Source organism: Astyanax mexicanus, chromosome 1 (assembly GCF_023375975.1).
Source record: "Astyanax mexicanus isolate ESR-SI-001 chromosome 1, AstMex3_surface, whole genome shotgun sequence".
Taxonomy (NCBI): domain Eukaryota; kingdom Metazoa; phylum Chordata; class Actinopteri; order Characiformes; family Acestrorhamphidae; genus Astyanax; species Astyanax mexicanus.
In genome coordinates this window covers 8,598,022-8,619,433 of record NC_064408.1, presented here as the reverse complement: position 1 = coordinate 8,619,433, position 21,412 = coordinate 8,598,022, and the positions used below count along the sequence as shown (strand labels likewise).

The 21,412-nt window shown below is 38.1% G+C and overlaps 1 protein-coding gene across 2 annotated transcripts in view; it reads right to left on the bottom strand.

The window, feature by feature from the left end:
- mbd2 (methyl-CpG binding domain protein 2) overlaps positions 1-14,869 on the bottom strand; it is an 80,891-nt gene extending 66,022 nt beyond the window's left edge. For both annotated transcript variants that reach the window (XM_022668829.2, XM_049463208.1), the window contains exon 1: positions 14,369-14,869. In XM_022668829.2, coding sequence (XP_022524550.2) covers positions 14,369-14,484 — 116 coding nt within the window. In that variant the 5' untranslated portion in view covers positions 14,485-14,869. The remainder of the gene's footprint in view (positions 1-14,368) is intronic.
- Between the last annotated feature and the right edge of the window lie 6,543 nt (positions 14,870-21,412).

Here is a 21,412-nt window from a genome sequence, read left to right as displayed (position 1 = left end):
TCTTTTAAAATGTTCTTCTTATTAGGACTACATGCATGACTAATGATTTTATTGTAACCATTATACATTTCATCATTGTAATTTAAGTAGTATACATTTTTGACTTCCTGAGTGGCACAATAATCTAAGCACAGGCTAAAATACTAACTCTAAAATTAGTAACACCATCACTAATGTTGGGTATACGCCTTCTTTAATTTTACAACATACAACATCACATAAAATAAAAAAGGTATCATGGATGACCCTATAAAAAGGCAGAATTTTTTTGGGGAAAATCAGGTAATTGTTAACAGGTAATGTCCTAACAAAAACAATTATGCTGATGGAACTTAGTCTTTGGTCCACCGATTCTTGGGACATGTGAGCGCCTGATTTAAACACACAAACACACTAACATCAGGTAAATTACATCCATAAAATATCTCTCTATCCCTAACGTTGGATGAAAATCACCTGAATGCATGGCTCTTAAAAAAAACATAGTTTGGAGGAGAAAATCAACCATAACATTAATGAAATCAATGAGCCCTGAAGCTCCCCAAAGTCCCATACAACTCAGACAGCAGCAACACAATGAAAATCACATGAAACTGTGATTGTGTGGGTGTAGGGTTAACCCAGAAAGCGAATGATTTAATTGTAGAAATTAAAAACAGAAATAAAAAGATAATAGTACACAGTTCTCAGTGCTAAGAGTCTACTTTGTTGTTAAATTCAGTAATTAAACTATTCCTTAGTGGTATTAAACAGTATGGAAACATAATTTGGATTAAAAGCGGTAGCTTATCCCCTAAAGGCATTAAACCCAACTTAATAGTGAAGTCCATTCTTTAAACAACTGTTTAAAGACATTTAAATCAATTCAAAACTCTTCTGATGGTCATTCCAGGCTATTGCACCTCATGGGACCTATCAGATATCTGAACCATCACCAAACCTTAAGCTTGTTCCAACATTCCAACAGAGCAGAAACCAAACACGCAGCCGTGAGCACTGAAGAGCAGTGGGAGAGGAATTTGGAGGATGACTCCCCATTTGAGGCCCTGGACGGAGGCTAGGCCGGGTGTGAGCCACACTCATGAAGCATCCTCAGTCCCTTTCCCACAATCACTGAAATTAAATGGAAATGAGTTGTGTGCACCAGCAGGCTTAAATAGACATCCTAGTGAGATTAAAGCAAACTATTACTGGAAAAAGACCATGTGCAATCCCCAGTGCAGTGAAGTCACCAGAGGGGCAGGAGGGTGAACAGAAACTGATAAATTACCATTTACCAGTAAAGCTGAGTAATGTATTGTACTGCAGTTGCAATAAACACCACAGGGGTACATTTTGCACATGACTTCATGCTGAGAACTCATTTGAGCCACATTTTAAAGGAATTTTCCAGGAGGTATGAATGTGTAAAAAACAGTGCCATAATTTACAAGTTTACATCTAAAATATTTCTAATAGACACCAACAATGCATTTAATCATGTACAGCTCTGATGGTGCAAATAAGCTGAAATCAGAAACTGAGCCCAAATCAACCATTTTTCTGCCTGGTACCAACAGGTCTAGCATTACCATAAAGCCCACAAGCTCTATCTTACACTTTGTGCAAGGCGCACCGAGATACCCGAGATTTCATACACCCAGTCAACAGTCTTTCTTTATGCTTTCCACCTGCGTTGTATAAAAAGCAAAGATGCTTATGAATATACAGTGAGTCCAAGAAGTATTTGATCCCTTGCTGATTTTCTTTGTTTGCCCACTAATAAAGACACTATCCTTCTGAACTTTTAATGGTAGATATATTCTAACATGGAGAGACAGAATATCAAGACAAAAATCCAGAATATAATTTTAAAGAATATATTTTAATTAATTTGTATTTCAATGAGGAAAATAAGTATTTGATCCCTCTTGCCAAACACACTCAATACTTAGTGGCAAAGCCTTTGTTTGCAAGCACAGCGGTGAGACGTTTGTTGTAGTTAACCACAAGTTTAGCACACACACCAGGGGGAATTTTGGCCCACTCTTCTTTGCAGATCCTCTCTAAATCATGAAGGTTGGTGGGCTGTCGCTTGGCAACTCTGACCTTCAGCTCCCTCCATAGATTTTCGATCGGATTGAGGTCTGGCGACTGGCTGGGCCACTCCATGACCTTAATGTGATTTTTCTTGAGCCAATCCTTTGTTGCCTTTGCTGTATGTTTAGGGTTGTTATCATGTTGGAAGACCCAACCACGGCCCATTTTCAGATCCCTGGCAGAGGGGAGGAGGTTGTCCCTCAGGATTGTGCGGTACATGGCTCCATCCATCTTCCCAGTGATGCGGTGAAGTAGCCCTGTACCCTTGGCAGAGAAACACCCCCAAAACATTATGCTTCCACCTCCATGCTTGACGGTGGGCACAGTGTTCTTGGGGTCATAGGCAGCATTTTTCTTCCTCCACACATGGCGGGTGGAGTTGAGGCCAAAAAGTTCAATTTTGGTCTCGTCTGACCACAAAACCTTCTCCCAATAACTTGGTTCATCTTTCAAATGATCATTGGCATACTTGAGGCGCGCCTCCACATGTGCTCTCTTCAGCAGGGGTACCTTTCGGGCACTGCAGGATGTGAATCCATTGTTGCGCAAAGTGTTGCCAATTGTTTCCTTGCAAACTGTGGTCCCAGCTGCCTTCAGGTCATTTGCTAACTCCTGCCGAGTGGTTGCAGGACGATTTCTGACCGTTCTCAGCATCATTGCCACCCCACGAGGCGAAATCTTCTTTGGAGCACAGGGCCGAGGTCTGTTGATTGTCATGTTATACTCTTTAAACTTTCTGATAATTGCACCAATAGTTGTTACTTTCACATCCAACACCTTACTAATCTTTTTGTAGCCCATTCCAGCTTTGTGAAGGTCAACAATTCTGACTCTGAGGTCCTGTGACAGCTCTTTGGTTTTACCCATGTTGGAGACTTGAAATCTGTGTGATCTGTCTGATTCTGTGGACAGGTGTTTTTCACACAAGTGATTAGTGAGAACAGGTGGCTTCAGGTCAGGTAACAAGTTGATTGGGAGTGTCTAACTGGTCTGTAAAAGCCAGAACTGCTAATGAATACTAAGGGATCAAATACTTATTTCACTCCATGAAATACAAATCAATTAATATATATTCCTTAGATTTATTTTCTGGATTTTCTTTTTAATATTCTGTCTCTCCATGTAAGAATACATCTACCATTAAAAGTATAGAATGATCATGTCTTTATTAGTGGGCCAACGAAAAAAAAACAGCAAGGGATCAAATACTTCTTGGACTCACTGTATCTATGCATATAGGTGTGGTGCTCCCAAAATGATGTGAGTTCAGGTAATTTTTTTGCGTATTGCTATCTTGGCAACGGTGCACTACCGACTGAAAGCAACCTTTAACAGTCAGATGTTCATTGCTACCTTGGCAGAGAATTGTAAACACAGGCACATGCCCACACATGTACACCTCCGCTTGTTACACACACATGGACACTGCGCCATTGAAATAGCAATGCACCAAAGTCAGAATGAAACTGGCTCTTAAAGAAAATGACAAGTGACACGCTGATTGATTTATTGCGCCCAAAACACACCCATGATTAATCAAGGGAAACATTATTTTTCAGACTATAAGGGGCACTTACAATCCTTTAATTTTACCAAAAATCGTCAGTGCACCTTATGTACGAATTTTACCAGTCAGGTATTAAGGAGCAGTAAAGCGACTCCGGTGAAGTACAGTGTACAGTTACAGAAGTTTTAGTAAAGTTTCTCCAGCACTATGGTTGAGTGCAGTAACATTACAAAATAAACAGTTTTCAGGAGACAAATCTGTGTAGATTAACATCCAGCACTCGTTTGACGAAAATGTTTTTTTAGGAATTACAGTTTTGTTTACTTAGGCGCTTCCCTATAAGAAGGCAAACATGGCGACACTCTTGCTCACTTCAATGTAGGCATCCTTAGTGTCGCTTAATGCGCCTTATAATCCAGTGAGCCTTTTGTGTGAAAATAGACCAGAAAATAGAAATTAATTGAATAGGGTAATTTTGCAATGGATACTACACAATATGTTGAATCTGGTAAATTACTTAGGCCAGTCCTAATGTTTCCAACAACTACCAGATTTCTCTTCTGGAAAAAGCTGGTTAAGCCAGATGATCAACATCAGATGTGTTTTTTATTTGGCCTGCATGACCAGCTTTATCTTACTGGTCCAGCAGCATGACCTAGCCAGTTGACCAGCATGACCTGGTTAGTTGAGCCTCGCTGGTCCAACAGTATAACCAGATTGACCAAACTGGCCAATCAGCCCTGCGAAATTATTGTAGTGAAGTTGTGCTATGCTAGTCAAGAGCTAAACTCATTAACCAGGCCAACCAGTCTGGCTTATAGGGTATGTTTTTTCTTGGTAAAAAATGGATTAAGTATTGGTTAATGTTATCAGATGCTTGGTGGGTTTATCATTGAAGGGTCCAGTTGCTGACCCCTGCCAGTAAAACAGTGGTATATGTGGACAAACCCTGACTAAAGGAGCCTGCTGACACAGAGGAGAAGAGAGAGAACAGAGCTGCAGGGCATCATTTATTTGAAACACAGCTACTGGAGAGCAGAGTATACATGCATGCAGTCATGGCTGTAACACAGGCTGAGATACTGTATGTAGTAGAAGCTCATATATAATCAGGAAAGGACACAACTGGCTTGGAACTAGGGCTGACTAATAATTCAATATCAATATTACCTCCATGTTTCTACACTCACTGTCCATCTTATCAGCTCTGCTGATCATAGAGGAGCACTTTGTTGTTTCTCTGCATACATTATTATCCACTTTTTACCCTGTTTTCAATGCTCAAGACTCCACAGGAGAGAAAAACAACACAGATCAGCTATTATTATTATTTGGGTGGTGGGACTTTATTCTTAGCACTGCAGTGATTAGCACTGATTAGCATGGTGGTGGTGTATGAGGTGTTAGTTTGTGTTTAGCTGGTGGTACAGTGAGTGGATCAGGTACAGCAGTGCTGCTGGAGTTTTTAAACACTGTGTTTAATCACTCACTGTCCTCCACTCTACCACGTACTCTTACCTTGCTGCGCCACCTTTTAGATGTGAAATTAGAGACAGACGCTCATCAGCGTTATCACACATCACATTTTTTCTCCATGTCATAAACACTGAGAGCATCTGATGTGAAGGAGCCCTGCAGTTCCATAGATGTTCTTTTGCGGCTTTCTAGATGAGTCATCACTACTCTTCTGAAGACGTTTTCCAGGACAGTTACTTCTGAGAACTTGCACCACTGGATCTATTTAAGTGCTGTTTCAATTCAGCAGAGCTGGGGGTTATCAAGTTTACTGAATGTAGTTTAAATTATATCAATTATCATCTAAATTCAGTAAAATTATGTATTTTGCCTTCATTCTGTCTCATATTACAACATATTACATAACGATACAATGTTCTTAGAACATTCAGTCTATCAAGTATTTTTAGAATGTTTTTATTTCATATTCTGGTACTGTTGCTGCAACAATACTTGTGTCAATGTTTTAATTTTTTTTAATGGTATTTTTAACATTTCCACATTATTCGCTGTATTCATCTAGCTTTAAACGTTATGTGAGAAAAGTTCTAATAACCTTGTAATGTAAACCTTTATTATTACAGGCAAATTTCAATGAAATTGGTGCAAGACATTGCTAAACATTGCTAAAAATATTCTTTTAAACTTATCTGTTAAATGGGAATCAAGTGTGAATTTTTTTCAAAAATAGAAGAAATCACAGTACTGCAGTTTGTTTTCTAAGTGGAACAATCTTCTATAGTTCAGTTCCCAGAACCAGATTAGGCCTAAACCTAGACTAAAACAAATTTATAACCAATGTCTGGGCAACCTGCCCTATATAACGGTCATTCCACGGATAGTAACATGTATTTAAAACCAATAAGGTGTTTCCCATTCAAGATATGTGCTATGTAACAACAGATAATGACCCGAACATATTGTTAGAAACGAAGGAAGAGCTTTAGACACTACACAAACAGGAAACACTGAAAGATGTGCTCCAAAAAGAGGGACATGACCTCAGACTCCACAGGAACTTCTGCTAATGACCCTTATAAAGACATCAGTGTGGATGTCCACAAGATATATGCAATACGAAGTCTTGAGGAAGCCACTTTATTGCCTTTATTACAGAGAGGACAGTCAATCAGTATTAAAAGTGCATGCTTCACTTTCAGAAAGTAAGATATGTACTACTTTCAAGGTTCCTGCAAAGCTACCTGATGTTATAGTTAGTAGGTTGGTTTAATTGTGGGTACTATGATCATGCATGGTGGCATAAACCAACCCAAAATCAGAATTTCGTGGCAAAATAATAACCGTAAAACCAACATATGAGCATTTCTACCATTTCTACCACAACATTTCTAACATATATATATCATACAAACAACAGCAACATGCTGTTTTGTGTAGTGAGAAAAAAACACAGAACATCTTGTGCAACTCAGCGGAGAGAACTGGGTGGGAACCCTTCAGAGGTGTTCCACACCCTGATTCGGCTGCAGAGTTCCTTTAACCAACTCTCTGCCAGAATCCACCTGTCCGACTTCCTTTCAGACTGTCTTTACCTTTATTAATCCTCACAGGGTTCTAACCTAGGATAAATTAGTTTGTTTCATGCCCAAAATGAATACTAGGTAACACTTTACTTTGGCGGTCTATTTTTAATGTTTATTTTTAATTAAAACTACATTTCAATTAAATGCAATTGAATTCTTAGCTAAATATAAATTATTCTTTATTGAGTGTATTGCTACACCTTAACCTATACCCTAACCTTAACCTTTAGAAGTCAGGTTTAGGGTTATATTTAAGTTTAAAGCTGATGTCAAAATGAGGGTTAGTTTTAGGGTTGATTCAAGATTAAGATTCAAGATTACACCTGTAGTTGGGTCAGTTGATGAATTTGTTTACTTGGAGAGTTTCTCCCTCTGTTTGGTTTAGTTTCACACTGGCTTAAATGTTAAACACACCAAAATGCGCACCAATAAACCGCGCAAGCACATTGTCTCCTCTGATTGGTCAGAGGTATCTGGCGCGTGAGCAAGAAAGTAAATATAGCGAGAAGATTCAGTGTTCCAGTGCGATATCTGTGCAGTGTGAAGCTGCTTTAACACAGAATACCGAAATGCTGCGCTTTTAGACACAGTGTTTTTAATAGGACGTGCAGTGCAGATGTACACATAGTTAACGGAGTCGCGTGGCTGCGAGCAGTGAACGCAGCACACACAGCGCATTTAAGCAGCATGGAGCAGCAGAGACAGTGTTTGTTCAGGGCTGTGGTTATTAATATTCTCTGGCTAATATATTAGATTAAACTGCACCTTATCAGCAGTTTGTCTCAAATAAAAGGAGTATAATTGATAGCTGGATTAGAATGAGACCGGATCATGTTCTCACCACAAGTGAACCGCTCCAGAGTTTGTTGGTAATCGGACCAAGATCATCTCCACTAGCTGGTCTCGGTATGGTTGTTTTGATCAGCACACGTTTTCACACCTGCTTACACACCGCACTGAGCGTACAAACGAACCAGAGTCCGCTTTAACCGGACCAAATAGTGCTGGTGTGAAAACACCCTAAGCGTTCAGTTACATTTAATAGATATTTAAATAATGTTAGTTGAGCATCTATGAGGCATCTATAGTGGACCATTCAAGTAAAGTGATAGCAAATACCGATGTATGGCCCAAATGATAGGCTGTTTTAATTGGCTGGCCTGAATTGTGTGTACTAGTGCCAGAATGTTGCCGCTGCAGCATTATTTTAACATAACTATAAAATAGCAAACTACTGAATATGCACAGTAATCACTGGCTATTGATGGGTGCCTTTCAGATTAAGCCGCTGACCAATATACACTGCTAAATTATGCTCAAATTCAGATCAGATTGAGAATTTGCAAAGTCAGAGTATTTATAAAACTTAAAAATTTGCAATAAGTTCTGAGGCTTTAAAGGTCATCCAAGAGCTCATTTTTATTTAAAAATTGTACAAAACAAAATAATATGCAAATCTTGTTTAACATAATGTTGAAAATAATGTTTTGAATTTAAATACATGCTTTTTTTAGACCAGTTCCTCTTCCACTCACTTCAGAGGAACAGAACGTTTTACCAGGGCAGGCGAAACCGTTTGAATGTCACTGTATTTGATTGATTGTTTTTCCTTTAAAGTAATTGGATTGGCTATGTAAAATTCTTAGATATTAAGACAAATCAAAAAGTTTGAATGATCTAAGCCCTTTAAAGAGCAGGTGAGCTGATCCATTTCAATGACAAAAATACCAATGCAGTGCACGGTCAACAAAAGCAGAGCATTCAACAAATGATCTTAACCATGCTATCCAAGTCCTCCACATTCAATGATGTTAAGGCTGGACTCTGGAGTTGTCTGTCTCTGTATTATTCTGAGAGCAGAAGCAATTTCAGCAGTTATTTTTTTTTTTTCAGTGAGAGATTCTAGATCATCTACACATTCTTTCAGAGCCACAGAGTTGAGTTGTTCCCTCGCAGTAGAAAGATGGACACAAACACCTGTGGAGGCTTTCAGATGAGAAGTGAGAGTGGCACTTGATTGTTTCCTCTCTTTCAAAGATAAAAGCTTTAAGTGCTGTTTATCTGATGGTGGGCAGTTTCAGTGGTCTGGCAGCTCTGCAGCACTTGCACAATGGTTAGGGGTCCTCATTTTTTCTGTATCTTTAAATCTTTTTGTTTTTTAGCTTGTTTTTCTTAACATATTTCCTATCTTATACAAGTGGATTGTGTTCTTCAGGGTTCTCATAAATTAGAGGGTCTAAGCAAACCTACAGGCTTAGGTTTAAAACTAATGCCAAAATGTTGCCTGGTTTCTTTTTGAGCCTACATTAATAATCAAAAATTAGAATCCCAAATTTCCCAAACAAATTGTAAAATTTGAACTATTATATATATAGCGTGTCAGTGCTGAAGTGACTCATGTATGATGTTGCATACATTTTAGATTATCTCTGACTTTACTGATTGCAAATTTTTTAATATTTTACCAAGTTGTGCCTGGACAATCAGAACTTGCTGCTATAATTAATAGACTTTAAAGCTGTTGTTTGCTGGAAATTAATACATGAATAGGGTCCTATAACTTTTGCACAGAAGTGTATAATCTATAACCATATAATATAGATTAAAACAGACCATGGCTGGCTCAAAAACAGATAATTTGTACTAAACTTCTCGAAAGTTCAATTGATACGGTTGGCATATGGTATTCTACCGCCAAAACGACCAACCCAACAGAGCCGAAGTCAAAGCACCGACACCACGGTGCTGCAGAATACACACTGGCATAAAAACCTCGGCCTGTCACCCCGGCACCTCGAACAAACCTCGCTGTTGCGGTGTCGAGAGATCAGTTTACACGCCTCCTCTCTCGCCCATCACGGCACCTCAAAACAAGCCACGGCAAACACCCCTCCCCCACAGCGCACGAACGCCACTGGCTCATGAGAGCCAGAGGAGGGAGGAAAAAGAGAAGCCACTTCATGGCTTTTGTTTTACTTATTGCACTGCTATAAAAGTAGAAACCCCACTATCATCACTATCATCAATCCTTCAGTGCAGGAACAAAAAAAGTGCCATCTCTGTAGGGTGTTTTTCGGTGAGTCATGGAAAAGGAGGAAAAACTTTCTATTTAAAAAAGGGAATACTGCAGAACCAGCAGAACCAGAAGACAGCTTGTACTAAAAAACGGTCGCGCAGCAGAGTGCGGCCTTGCTGTGGGACGCCTGCTGCCGTAGGCCGAGCACCTCGTGGCCTACGGAGGCAAGCTAGGACTGTGGCTGGGGTTAGGCTGGAGTTCTGCCGCTGCTACACCAGAGTGCAGGCCAGCAGCAGCACAGGATGTGACGGGAGACCAACCAGCAACACACGAAGGCCATGCGTCAGCCTCACTATCAGGAAGATCAGCACACTGCTAGCACTCTGCTCGCACGCCACTGTCAGCAGCTCCCCACTGAACAAGAATAGGAGGCAGCTTTCCCTAAACTATAGCCGGTCACCTCAATTCGACTCAATAAGAGAGACAATATGGTCAATCAAGACATTGCTGCTGGTAGGCCATGCTAAAAGTGATGATCCAGACTCAAGTTTGGAGATACAAGGCTAATGTACCCAACAAATAATGGAAGCACACACGATTATAGATTCTCCTGTTATGTTCATTCATCAGGAACAGCAATGGTGTTCTTGGGTCAGTTTGACCCGGTGCATGTTTAATTATCCAAAACAAACCAAAAAATCCTAACAAGCAGTGTGAATATTTCATTACTAACTCCATTACTAATTATTCTTTCAATATTTAGTGTAATGGTGTTTCTTACCTCTAACAGCTAATTATTCAATTAGGATAATTCACTTGTTTTTCATTAAAAAAAAAAAAACGTTTTAATGTTTCACTACTTTTGAAAGTCGAACATATAAAACACAATAGTTTTATGTAACATTGTAACATAACGCTGCAATTTTGTTTTTGTTTTTGCAAATATGTGAGATGAACTATTTTCATATTATATGTTGATTACACTAATTAAGGCAAGCAGAAGAAGTTTTATACTGAAAAAATACTTTTAACTATTTTCCTTAGATCTTCAAACTTTAAAACAGGTCAATTTCACCCAGAAAATAACAGGGTAAAATTGACTAATTTCACAGTTTTAGAGAAAGTAATTTCTTGTTTTGAATTATCATAGATGACCCATAGTCTGCAAAAGGTAACAAATTTATATAATAATAATATATATTCATAATATATATTAATATTCATATTAATTGAGCTAAAGATAACATTTATGGAGAAAACATTTTCTTTAGTTTTATCTGCAGTTGAACTATTTGGTAGGGTCAAACATGAGTCATTTTAATATAACAGGAGGCTAAGCAAAGTTCATACCACCATTATGATTTCTCTACTATACTTTTGTGTATCGCTTATGTGTTTATATTTTAGATAAACAGTGTGTCATATTGTTTCAAATATTTCAAAACTAAATAAGCAAGAAAACTTAAAGATTATTTAACAAGTCTAAGACAAATGTGCAATGATTTAGTTCTGTGTGCAGGGTTTGCACATTGCCAACTGGTGGCCCCAAGCTCCAAGTTATTACCTGTTAGCTACATTAGCTCCATGTTGACTAAAAAAGCAATGGGAAAATGTGAAACTATCAGTTTTTGCAAAAGTACTGTTTTAAATTATATGAAGCCGCAAACTATATTGTAATCAGGGGCCACTGACTGTTCTTAAAATGAGACGAGAAGTGAAGGAACATGGTGTGGTGACTGAGCCAAGGAAATCAAGTTTCTGTTCCACATAATGAACAGCGTGAACACTAAGCTTATAGCCTCTGTGCCTACGATCACCTGGCCTGCCTCGAAAGCACTTCTTACAAGCTTCACTGCATTTACAGCCAGCCGGTGCCAAGTCTACCCAAGTTCTGCAATCAAAAAACACATCACTCAAGTTCACCTTTTTTTTTTGCACATAAAAATGTCACTCTGACACTAACCCTATATCTCCATTTGACCATTATTTGGTTATTATCTATCAGAACACTTTAGAACAGTTTGAGGGGCCAAAACTTCAGCAATGTAGGTACGGGATTAAAAGGAGACTGTTCATGCTGTAAAGGCCGGCGTACCTTTGCTCTTATTCAGAGTGACTTACGTGGGAATTATGTTGCACAAGCAAAAGAATCTAGAGTTATGAGTTACGCCCAATGACTCTTATTGGTGTGGTGCAGTGAGTGTGCCAGGCCAGGGTATCAAACTCTAGCCTGCCATCTAAACAGCAATATACTTAGCCACTACCAACACCCACATTAAAAGACAAGAAAATAATATTTATGGATCTGACCTAGAAGCAAGAACTCAAAAACCTTTTTATCTGAATTTCTAAACTTCTAAGTTTCACAGAAGTTACATTGGTGGCATTAAAAGCACAAAGCGTAGCCTAACTGATAATTTAAGGGCAATATAAGGGTAATATTAACCTATGCTCATCTGACATCCACCTACAGAGAAGGCTGCCAACCCTTTTTGGACTCCTCTATGCTTTCTACAGCACAGAGAATTGCTGTTTTCTAGATTTTACTGCTACACAGCTCTTTAGGGCTGGAACTCACAAAGCCGCAGAACTAAGTTAGAAGACTTAGTACGGAGCTAAAGACCTAAATTTGGTCAACTGAACCATGTTCTGTTTTGTCTACAGAGTGAACACACTTTTTAGATAGTTTGGACTTTGAGACCACCTTTTAGACCAAATCTCAATGTTAAGGCAGGCTATTTTAAGTAATTTAACAAAATAAAATTACAAAAGAAGCAGTGTGACACTGGTAGCATGCATGCTTACTGCACTGCAATTGTGCTGATACCTGTGTCTATTAGGGATGGGACAATATACTAATATTTTTATTGGAGTACTAAACTCCCAAAGACCCCCGATTTGACTAACTAAAGTTGCTAAATCTTTATATTTGTTTATTTAGGAGTATTTTATCCTCTTTCCTAACACAAATGCCGTTAAGTATTGTACAGGATTGTCTTAGGATATGTTACGTATTGTAGAATCACACTATTGTGATATTGTTATCACAGACAATTATATTTTACCATGAAATGCCTTGTGATTTCCACCCCTACTATCTGCTGTTACTGTAGATGAACTCTCATATATGAACAAAAATAAAAGATATCTGAGAGCAAGTAGAGGCTAAATTTGGTACAACACCTGGAAAGACAACTCGCTGAACAATAAAGACTACTGACCGGTCAGTGTCAAGTATGTACTGCAAACAATGTAACAAACACACAAACTTGATTTCAGACTGAACTGTCAGGTGTGAAAACTCTCTCAGAGTATGAATGCTGATTTGGTATCTGCCCATGTCGTTTAAACTGCACCACAGAGGACTGATGTGAGCTGATCTTGGATCAGTGTCCTCACGCTGAGATGCTTGAGAATTATTAGACCAGTTCATCATCATAAATATGCTTCTTGGATCAGACTGCTCCCCTACTATGACATTCTGATGATGTGGTCCACAGATCCTTAACAAAAGAGCAGAAAATCTGTGGCAGAATGAATCCTGGGGTGGTTATAAGAGCCAGTGTTAAAATCTATTCAGTATTCAGTGTATGGGGACTTTGTTTTGGGCATTCTGTCCTTATGGGGACATTCTGGTTGGAAAAATCTGCAACAGCATTTATGAATAAATAAATGAAGTTACACTTACTATACAGCGGCTTTCTAAAAACTCAAGAACGCTTTACAATTAAATTTCACACACAATAATTTTATACTCAGCACTCATCCACACACACACACACACACACCCACACACATCGGTAAGAAGTGGCAGCCAATCGCGCACAGTGTACTCTTAACCGGAACCAACCATTCACCTGGAGGACTGCATCGGGCACTGAGGAGCTCACCCAGCACTGGATTGAGTGTCAATCCAGATCTGGGCATACAGTCATACACACATTCACAAAACACTGCACATACTTACACCCACACACCCACACACCAGGACAAGTGTGTCCCCGGAGAAAACCCACGCAGACACGGGAAGAACATAGAAACTCAACCCAGATAGGGACTTGAACCCAAGACCCCAGCGCTGGGAGGCAACGTGCTAACCACTAAGCCACCATGTCACGTGTTAAATAATAAGAAGAATGATAATAATAATACTTCTGCATTAGTACTTCTGCATTACTTAAGCAGAATAATACATTAAGTAAGACTCAACTCTTAAACCAGCGTGTTTTAAGAAGTAAAGTTCAACTACAACTTAAGAGCACGATCATGTATTAAGCCATTTGTGGGGACCTAATATTCCAATGACATACCATATGCCATATCATATCATGTCACATGTAATAATATAATGTTATTTTTTTTTTCCATTTTGCTGCAGTAGTGTATTTTTTCAATATTGTTTCAATTCAATTCAGTGTTTTTTTCATATCGCCAAGAGTATTGTTATCGCAAAAATACCATGAAATATTGTGATATTATTTTAGGCCCATATCGCCCACTCCTAATATACAGTAATGCTAAGGAAAGGCATTAAAGTAAGAAATACAAACTTACTGTGTGTTTAAAAGTGAAGTTTAGCTTGTTTTAGGGAGCTTTAGTTTAGTAAATTAGTTTTGGATGAGTTTTGCTTGTTTAAAATGTTAAAATAAAGAACTTTACTCACTTTATGAAACATCAGTGGAGCTCCAGTGTGTTTTATTTGCTTACCTGTAGTAATAAACATCACTTTTGCCAGCACTGAGTCCCGACTTCCGGATCACCTCCTCTTTCTTCCAGCCCGGTGGCAGAGCCGGGCAGTCCACCCTCTTCCTCTCCATGATCATTTAGTTGACGGTCAGGGTCTCCAGGAGCTGGGGGGTGGTGTCTCTCCGTCCCCCGGTCGGACGTGAGGCGAAAGAGACCCGCTGATGGCTGGCTACTCCGGCAGATTATCGCTAGGCTAGCTCCGTTAGCCGCGTCTGTGCTGGATGTCAATCCCCCAGCTGAAGTCTCTTAAAGCGGAACGGCTCGCCTACAGCTGACCGGCTCTCCGCGCCTCTAACCAGGGGTGTAGTTCAGCTCTTCTGCCTCTTTTATAACACATAAAAGTCCTAAAAGTCTCCAGAACCCTGAACTCTGCTCGTACACACAACTACCAACACTACTGTACAGCAGCAGCGCAGGTCTCCGCGGCTCCCGCACACACCGACCGACCCCCTGCGCCTGGCAACGGCACGGCCCACGGCGTAGCCCCGCCCCACCGCACCAACACACCGCCCGTACACTACGAAGCCCCTCCCACCAGAGCAACGCCCCTCCCGTCGTAGTAACGCCCCGCCCACCGCGGCGACGCCCCCGCCTGCCCGCAACAAGGCCCCGCCCCCGCCGTCACTTCTCGCTACTCTGTGCTGACGCTATTGCAGCGTGACGCAATTTTTGGGAAAAATGAAACTGTGGTGGCTCTGCTTTCCTGTTGTGACGGCTGTAGAGGATATACATTGGCTGTGTCTCAAATCGCATCCACTCAACTAACTTGGGATTAAGCAGTTTTAGGTTTTCTGAGGGTAAGAAAGCTGTTTCTTGGGGTAGAAAATAAAAAAATGAACATAACAAATAAAACAAAACTTTAAACTGTTAGAAAGTATTGAAGTTGTGTTACCCCCGTTTTCTAGTGTTGAGAAACACTGGCTACAGGCTGTGTCCCAAACAGAGGTGGCAATTGTACACCTAGTGCACCTAGTTAAATAGGGATTAAGCAGTTTTAAGACGTTTTGTGGGTGAAAATGTGTTTCTTGTGGTATGTGCCCAACTTTTCTATACATCAAAAAAACTTGCCATATTGTATAAAGTTTCTGAAGAGATCCATGAAGAGAGTACTATATCTTATCTTTTTCAACTAGAGATGTTGTACAATTTCATTTGTCCACTGAGAAAAAGTACAGGGAAGAGGATCTTTCCATCTAAGCAATATCAGCCTTCTTGCTAATAAAGTGAAGAATGCTAATATATTAATTTTAAGATAGTTGCTTTGAATAGAGAATGATCTATTGGTCTCTATATTACGTCTGCGTAAGTAGAAATAATAGTTTGCCAAAATGTATTTAAGTCCAGAACATATGCAGCACATCGGTTGGCAATCATCGGGATCAAGCAGTTTTAGGACGTTCTAAGGGTGAAAAAGTGTTTCATGAGGTAGAAAGTCAAACATTTAAAAAACAAATTTCTAAAGTATTAAAGTTGTGGTACCCCCATTTTATAGTGTGGAGGAACACTGACTGTGTCCCAAACAGAGGTGGCAGAAGTGCGTAAGTGAACCTAGTTAAATAACCAGGGATTAAGCAGTTAGAGGAGTCCAAGGGTAAAAAATGTGTTTCTTGGGGTAGAAAGTCAAAAATAAACATGAAATAAACAAAACCTTAAAGCTGTGGTACCTCTGTTTTCTAGTGTACAGGAACACTGGCTACTGGCTGTGTCCCAAACAGAGGTGGCACAAATACACAAGTGCACCTAGTTAAAAGTAAAAAATAATCATGAAATAAAAAACTTGAACTATAAAATAAACTTGAACTTGTAATAAAGTATTAAAGTTGTGGTACATCTGTTTTCAAGTGTGGTGGAACACTGGTTGTGTCCAGAACAGGGGAGTAAGAAGTGCTCAAGCGCATCTAGTGAACCGACCAGGGATTAAGCAGTTTTAGGGCTTTCTTAGGGTGAAAAGGTGAATTTAGGGTGAAAAGGTGAAAGGGGAGAATGCTATATTTTAATTCTTAAATTCCATTTAATTGTTTACCCATGAAGTGACCAAGTATAAAAAGGTCTTATTGACTTTTTTATATATATATATATATATATACGTATATATATATATATATATATATATATATATATATATATACGTATATATATATATATATATATACGTATATATATATATATATATATATATACGTATATATATATATATACATATATATACGTATATATATATATATATATATATATATATATATATATATATATATATATATACGTATATATATATATATATACGTATATATATATATATATACGTATATATATATATATATATATATACGTATATATATATATATATATATATACGTATATATATATATATATATACGTATATATATATATATATACGTATATATATATATATATATATATATATATACGTATATATATATATACATACTTATACACAAACCTATCAATGAGCTCTATGGGCGTGGTTTAAAACCTTCTTGTTGGTGTAAGTTTACAGGTTCTTATTTACTAGTATAGAGAATGATCTATATGTAAAAGCTATATTCTTGTCCTTTAGGATGAGCCCAAGCTCACTGTGGACTTACTTAAAGTTATATGTAAGGTGAGGGGATGGAAAGCTGCTGGATAAATGCTTGCTTAAGGTTACTTTCTGCTGGGTAGTACATCTGTATTTATGAATGCTAAATAACAGGTTGCAACTGTACGAATAACCTGTAATTCCAAGCAGGAAAACATCTTTGAATATATAATTGCTACACTACGCTACTCTAATTTTGCATCCACTGTTACATAACAGGCTTATGATGCAATGTCTGACCAGTTGTTACAGATCTGGCCTCCCTCTTGTGGAAGCTTCTGAAAGGGCCATTTAAAACCCATGAGAAAGTTAAGAGGTCAGAGGCCATTCTGAAGTAGAAAGAAATGAACACATTATCAGATGAGTTCCCAGTTTTGTCCTTAAAAAATCTGAAAAGTTTAAAAGTTTAAAAGACTGAAAGTTCCAATTTTGCATAAGATGATTTATGGCATAAATGGATATGTGGACGCAAAGCATTCCTTTTAATCAAGCTGATCACTAATAGTTTTTATATATATATATATTTTTTGTATATATTCTTCTAGACTTATCATTTGCCTACATTCTGTTTAATAATTATTCCAAATTTTTATGTATGATTTTCCCCGTTCTAATTTGCTTAAGTTTTAGTGGTCTGTTGTTTGTCTACTGATCAGATATTTTATTTTTTAAGTATTAGGTTTAACCAATTTGTTTTAATTGTATGTATTTTGTTTATATCATTTATATATGTTTTTTTTTACTTTGTTCTGTATAGCACTTTATAGTTGATGTTTAAAATGTGTTTTTATGTATTATTTCTAAACTTTTTAATGCTTTGTATGCTTTATACACCTGTAACTGGGCATGGTGCTAATAGGTTCATGTTTATATACATATATTTAGCTGTTAGTGTCTTCCACTGAATCAGTATCGACTTTGTCTCCGTTGATAGAAACTCAACTGTGGTCTATTTGTCTACTGTGTTCATCGCTGGAAATCACAGTATGTAATGTTCTCCGAACCAGTAGAATAAGGGTATGGACAAGTATTTCCAGTTTCTATTTAACATCTAGTTTATCTAATTGATGACCCAGTGCTCTTACCACTGATCCAGCACTGAATCATAGCAGACACTGTTTAATACAATGTTTAACAGAAAAACAATGACCCTACTGAAATTAAAAGTTTGGGTTTATGTAACAAATAGTCAAAAAGTTTGGACACACAGTTTTACTCTATGTTTTGCTGTTGTACATTGTAAATGTAGGAAAACCCAGACTATAAAGCAACGCATAAGGAATGTAGAAACTTAAAAGTGTTAAACAAACCAAAAAATACTCTGTGAAGCATTTAGGTGCTCTCATCTGGGGAGCTGTATACCTGTGGTTTCTGAGGCTGGTGACTCTGATGAACTTATCCTGTGCAAAAAAGGTAACTCTTGCGCTTCCTTTCCTGGGGCAGTGCTGATGAGAGCCAGTTTCATCATAAACTTTTTTTATGGTCTTTTTGACTGCACTTGAGGACACTTTCAAAGTTTTTGATATGTTTCAGATTGACTGACCTTCATTTCTTAAAGTATTTTTTTCTTCACTTAGTTGAGAAGTTCTTGCTTCTCATAATCTGGATTAGAATTACTCAAATATATCTATTCACTGTATACCTGTAACTCTACCTCTTCACTACTTTACAGCTGATGCTCTCAAACACTTTATTAAGAGACAAGAAATTCAAGAAGAAAATCTCTTGACAAGTTCAGCACAGCTGTTAACTGAAAGCTTGAATTCCAGGTGACTCTACCTCATAAAGCTGACTGAGAAAATCCATCCAAGATGTGCAAAACTGTCAACTGAGCAAGAGGTGCTACTTTGAAGAATGTAAAATATAAAACATATTTTGGATTGTTTAACACTTTTTTGTTTATTAAACAATTCCATTTGTTTTGTAGAATTTGTAGAATTAATCTACAATGCAGCACATGTGGTGTCAGATGTGCATGATGTTATCTAGATGGCTATGTTAAGTATTTAGAATACTTCATCGTTGTCTATCTACTGCATAACACCATAAAGGTGGGAATGTGTGGGCAGGTACATAAGGATCAATGGAACAACCTATGATATAGGGTGCGCAGTTACACACAGGGTACACTTACGCTATGGCGTTGGTTCAATACAGAAGAATAAATTGACCTTACAGCTGCCACACAGTCTGTGTTTTTGCCACTCAGTGGGCAAAACTACAGTGACTCCCCCATTTGTAATGTCATGTGCATTGCATCTATTGCTTTAATCCTGTGTGTGGGCACTAGGGGAGCTATATTTAAAAGAGACTAAAGAAGGTAAAAGGAGAACTCTGGTATAAAATGGACTTTTGGTGTAGAAAAACATGATGAAGAGTACTAACCTTTGATGATATATAACACATATGATAAATAATATAGACATACATATACAGGCTCGGCATAGCCTGCTTCTGTTATTTTCGTATGAAGCTGAAGCTAGCGTTATGAGATGTAAACAGTGTTTTTTTAATAAGCTTCTTGTGCACTTTTTAAGTTATTAATGCCTCGTTTTAAATGTCAGGGCTGTCCGGATTCTAGCAAGGAGGTGTGGAGCTACTTTGAGCTGGATAATGGTGGAAAAAACTATTTCTCAGGGCAAATTATGCCCCTTGTCACCCAGTCTGAAGGGTGTTCTGACAAACTTTTAACATTTCTAGATCTCGGACCGCTGATAAAGATAAGTACTTTTTATTATGTTTTAATACACCAAAAGTCCATTTTACACCAGTTCTCATTTAAACCACAGAGTCTACACAGTGTTGGTATAGGAAGTGAGAACCCACTCTTATGCTCTAGGCCTCATCCTAGACCTGACCAAAAGAGCACACTAACGCCAGTGTGGCAAAAACAGTACACCCCCCCTCAACCCTATCATGAGTACCCCACATTACACACCACCCAAACACACACTCTCAGTCACATGACCCACCCCCAGTGCATTTTCTCACATCACAGCTGCTCATCTGTTCTCAATACCAAAACACCATTTCCTCACGCATAACATCACAGAGAGTGCTGATGGGTCCAGCTTAGCGTCAGGACAAGCGTGATGAGTAACGACAGGGGGTCAATCACTCTCACTGTCCCCTCTGTAAAAACAATAAACCCCAACAGACAATCCAGCCCCATGCATTCACTCACCACCTTTACCACCTCGCAAAGTAAAAGCAGCTGATATTCTTATAGCCCTGAAGACGTTTTCTTTTAACAGAGAACTATAATGACTGCAGTTTAAAATATATAAAAATAGCTGTTATGTATTACAATATAGTGTGTTTAATGTATAATAAAGGTGTAATACCACTATTCTTTGTCCTGCCTTAATCTGCTTTCATTTAATAGACAATTATTTGTACATATACAACTAATATTGTAGGCTTGAATACTGTAAAACAGCTAAATTAAAGTACCATAGCTTTACAGTACTAGACTAATATTTTACATTCATATAAAAGCCAGCTAAAACATCCCTTTTTTCATATTGCATTTTTAAAATAGTTTTTCATCTTTTGTATACCTTATCTACTTTTATACTTCAATGCAATTTAAGGTTTTTTTGCAAATGATATTAAGCCTGTAAGTAGAGGTGACAGCAAACCCCAATTTATAGTTAAGTAGTGCTTATTTTACTTCCTTTTAATCATATTTTTTAAAACATTATTTTAATATATTGTTCCTCAGTATGACCCAGCACGATGCAAATTTTACAAACCTGTACAAAACTGTTCAGCCGTTTTAGAAGTAAAAGTATCCTTGTATGAGCAGTACATGTTTATTTATTCAGAAAAACTAAATAAGTATTTAAAACACAGGGTGTATTTCAAAAAATATTGATATCTTTCTAACTAATGAATATATTTTTTCTTTAACCCCTAACCCCCCCCCCCTCCCAAAAATGAAATATAAAGACTTACAAATTTAGTATTTCAGAAAATTATAATATTTTATAAGACCACTTGGTACATTTGGCAGTGTGGGCAGTGTGCCAAGTCCTGCTGGAAAATGAAATCTCCATAAAAGTTGTCAGTAGCAGAGGGAAGCATGAAGTGCTGTAAGATTTTCTGGGAAAACAAAACTACACTGACTTTGGACTTGATAATAAAACACAGTGGATCAACACCAGCAGATGTCATGTCTCCCCAAACCATCAGTAATTGAGCATTAGTAATTTTTGCATTTCATTTGGAAATCAAGGGAGCAGAGTCTGGAGGAAGAGTGGAGAGACACACAGTCCAAACTGCTTGAGGTCTAGTATGAAGTTTCCACAATCAGTGTTGGTTTGAAGAGCCATGTCAAGCGGACAACTATTATGGAGATGTGGATTTCATTTTCCAGCAGGAATTGGCACACTGCCCACACTGCC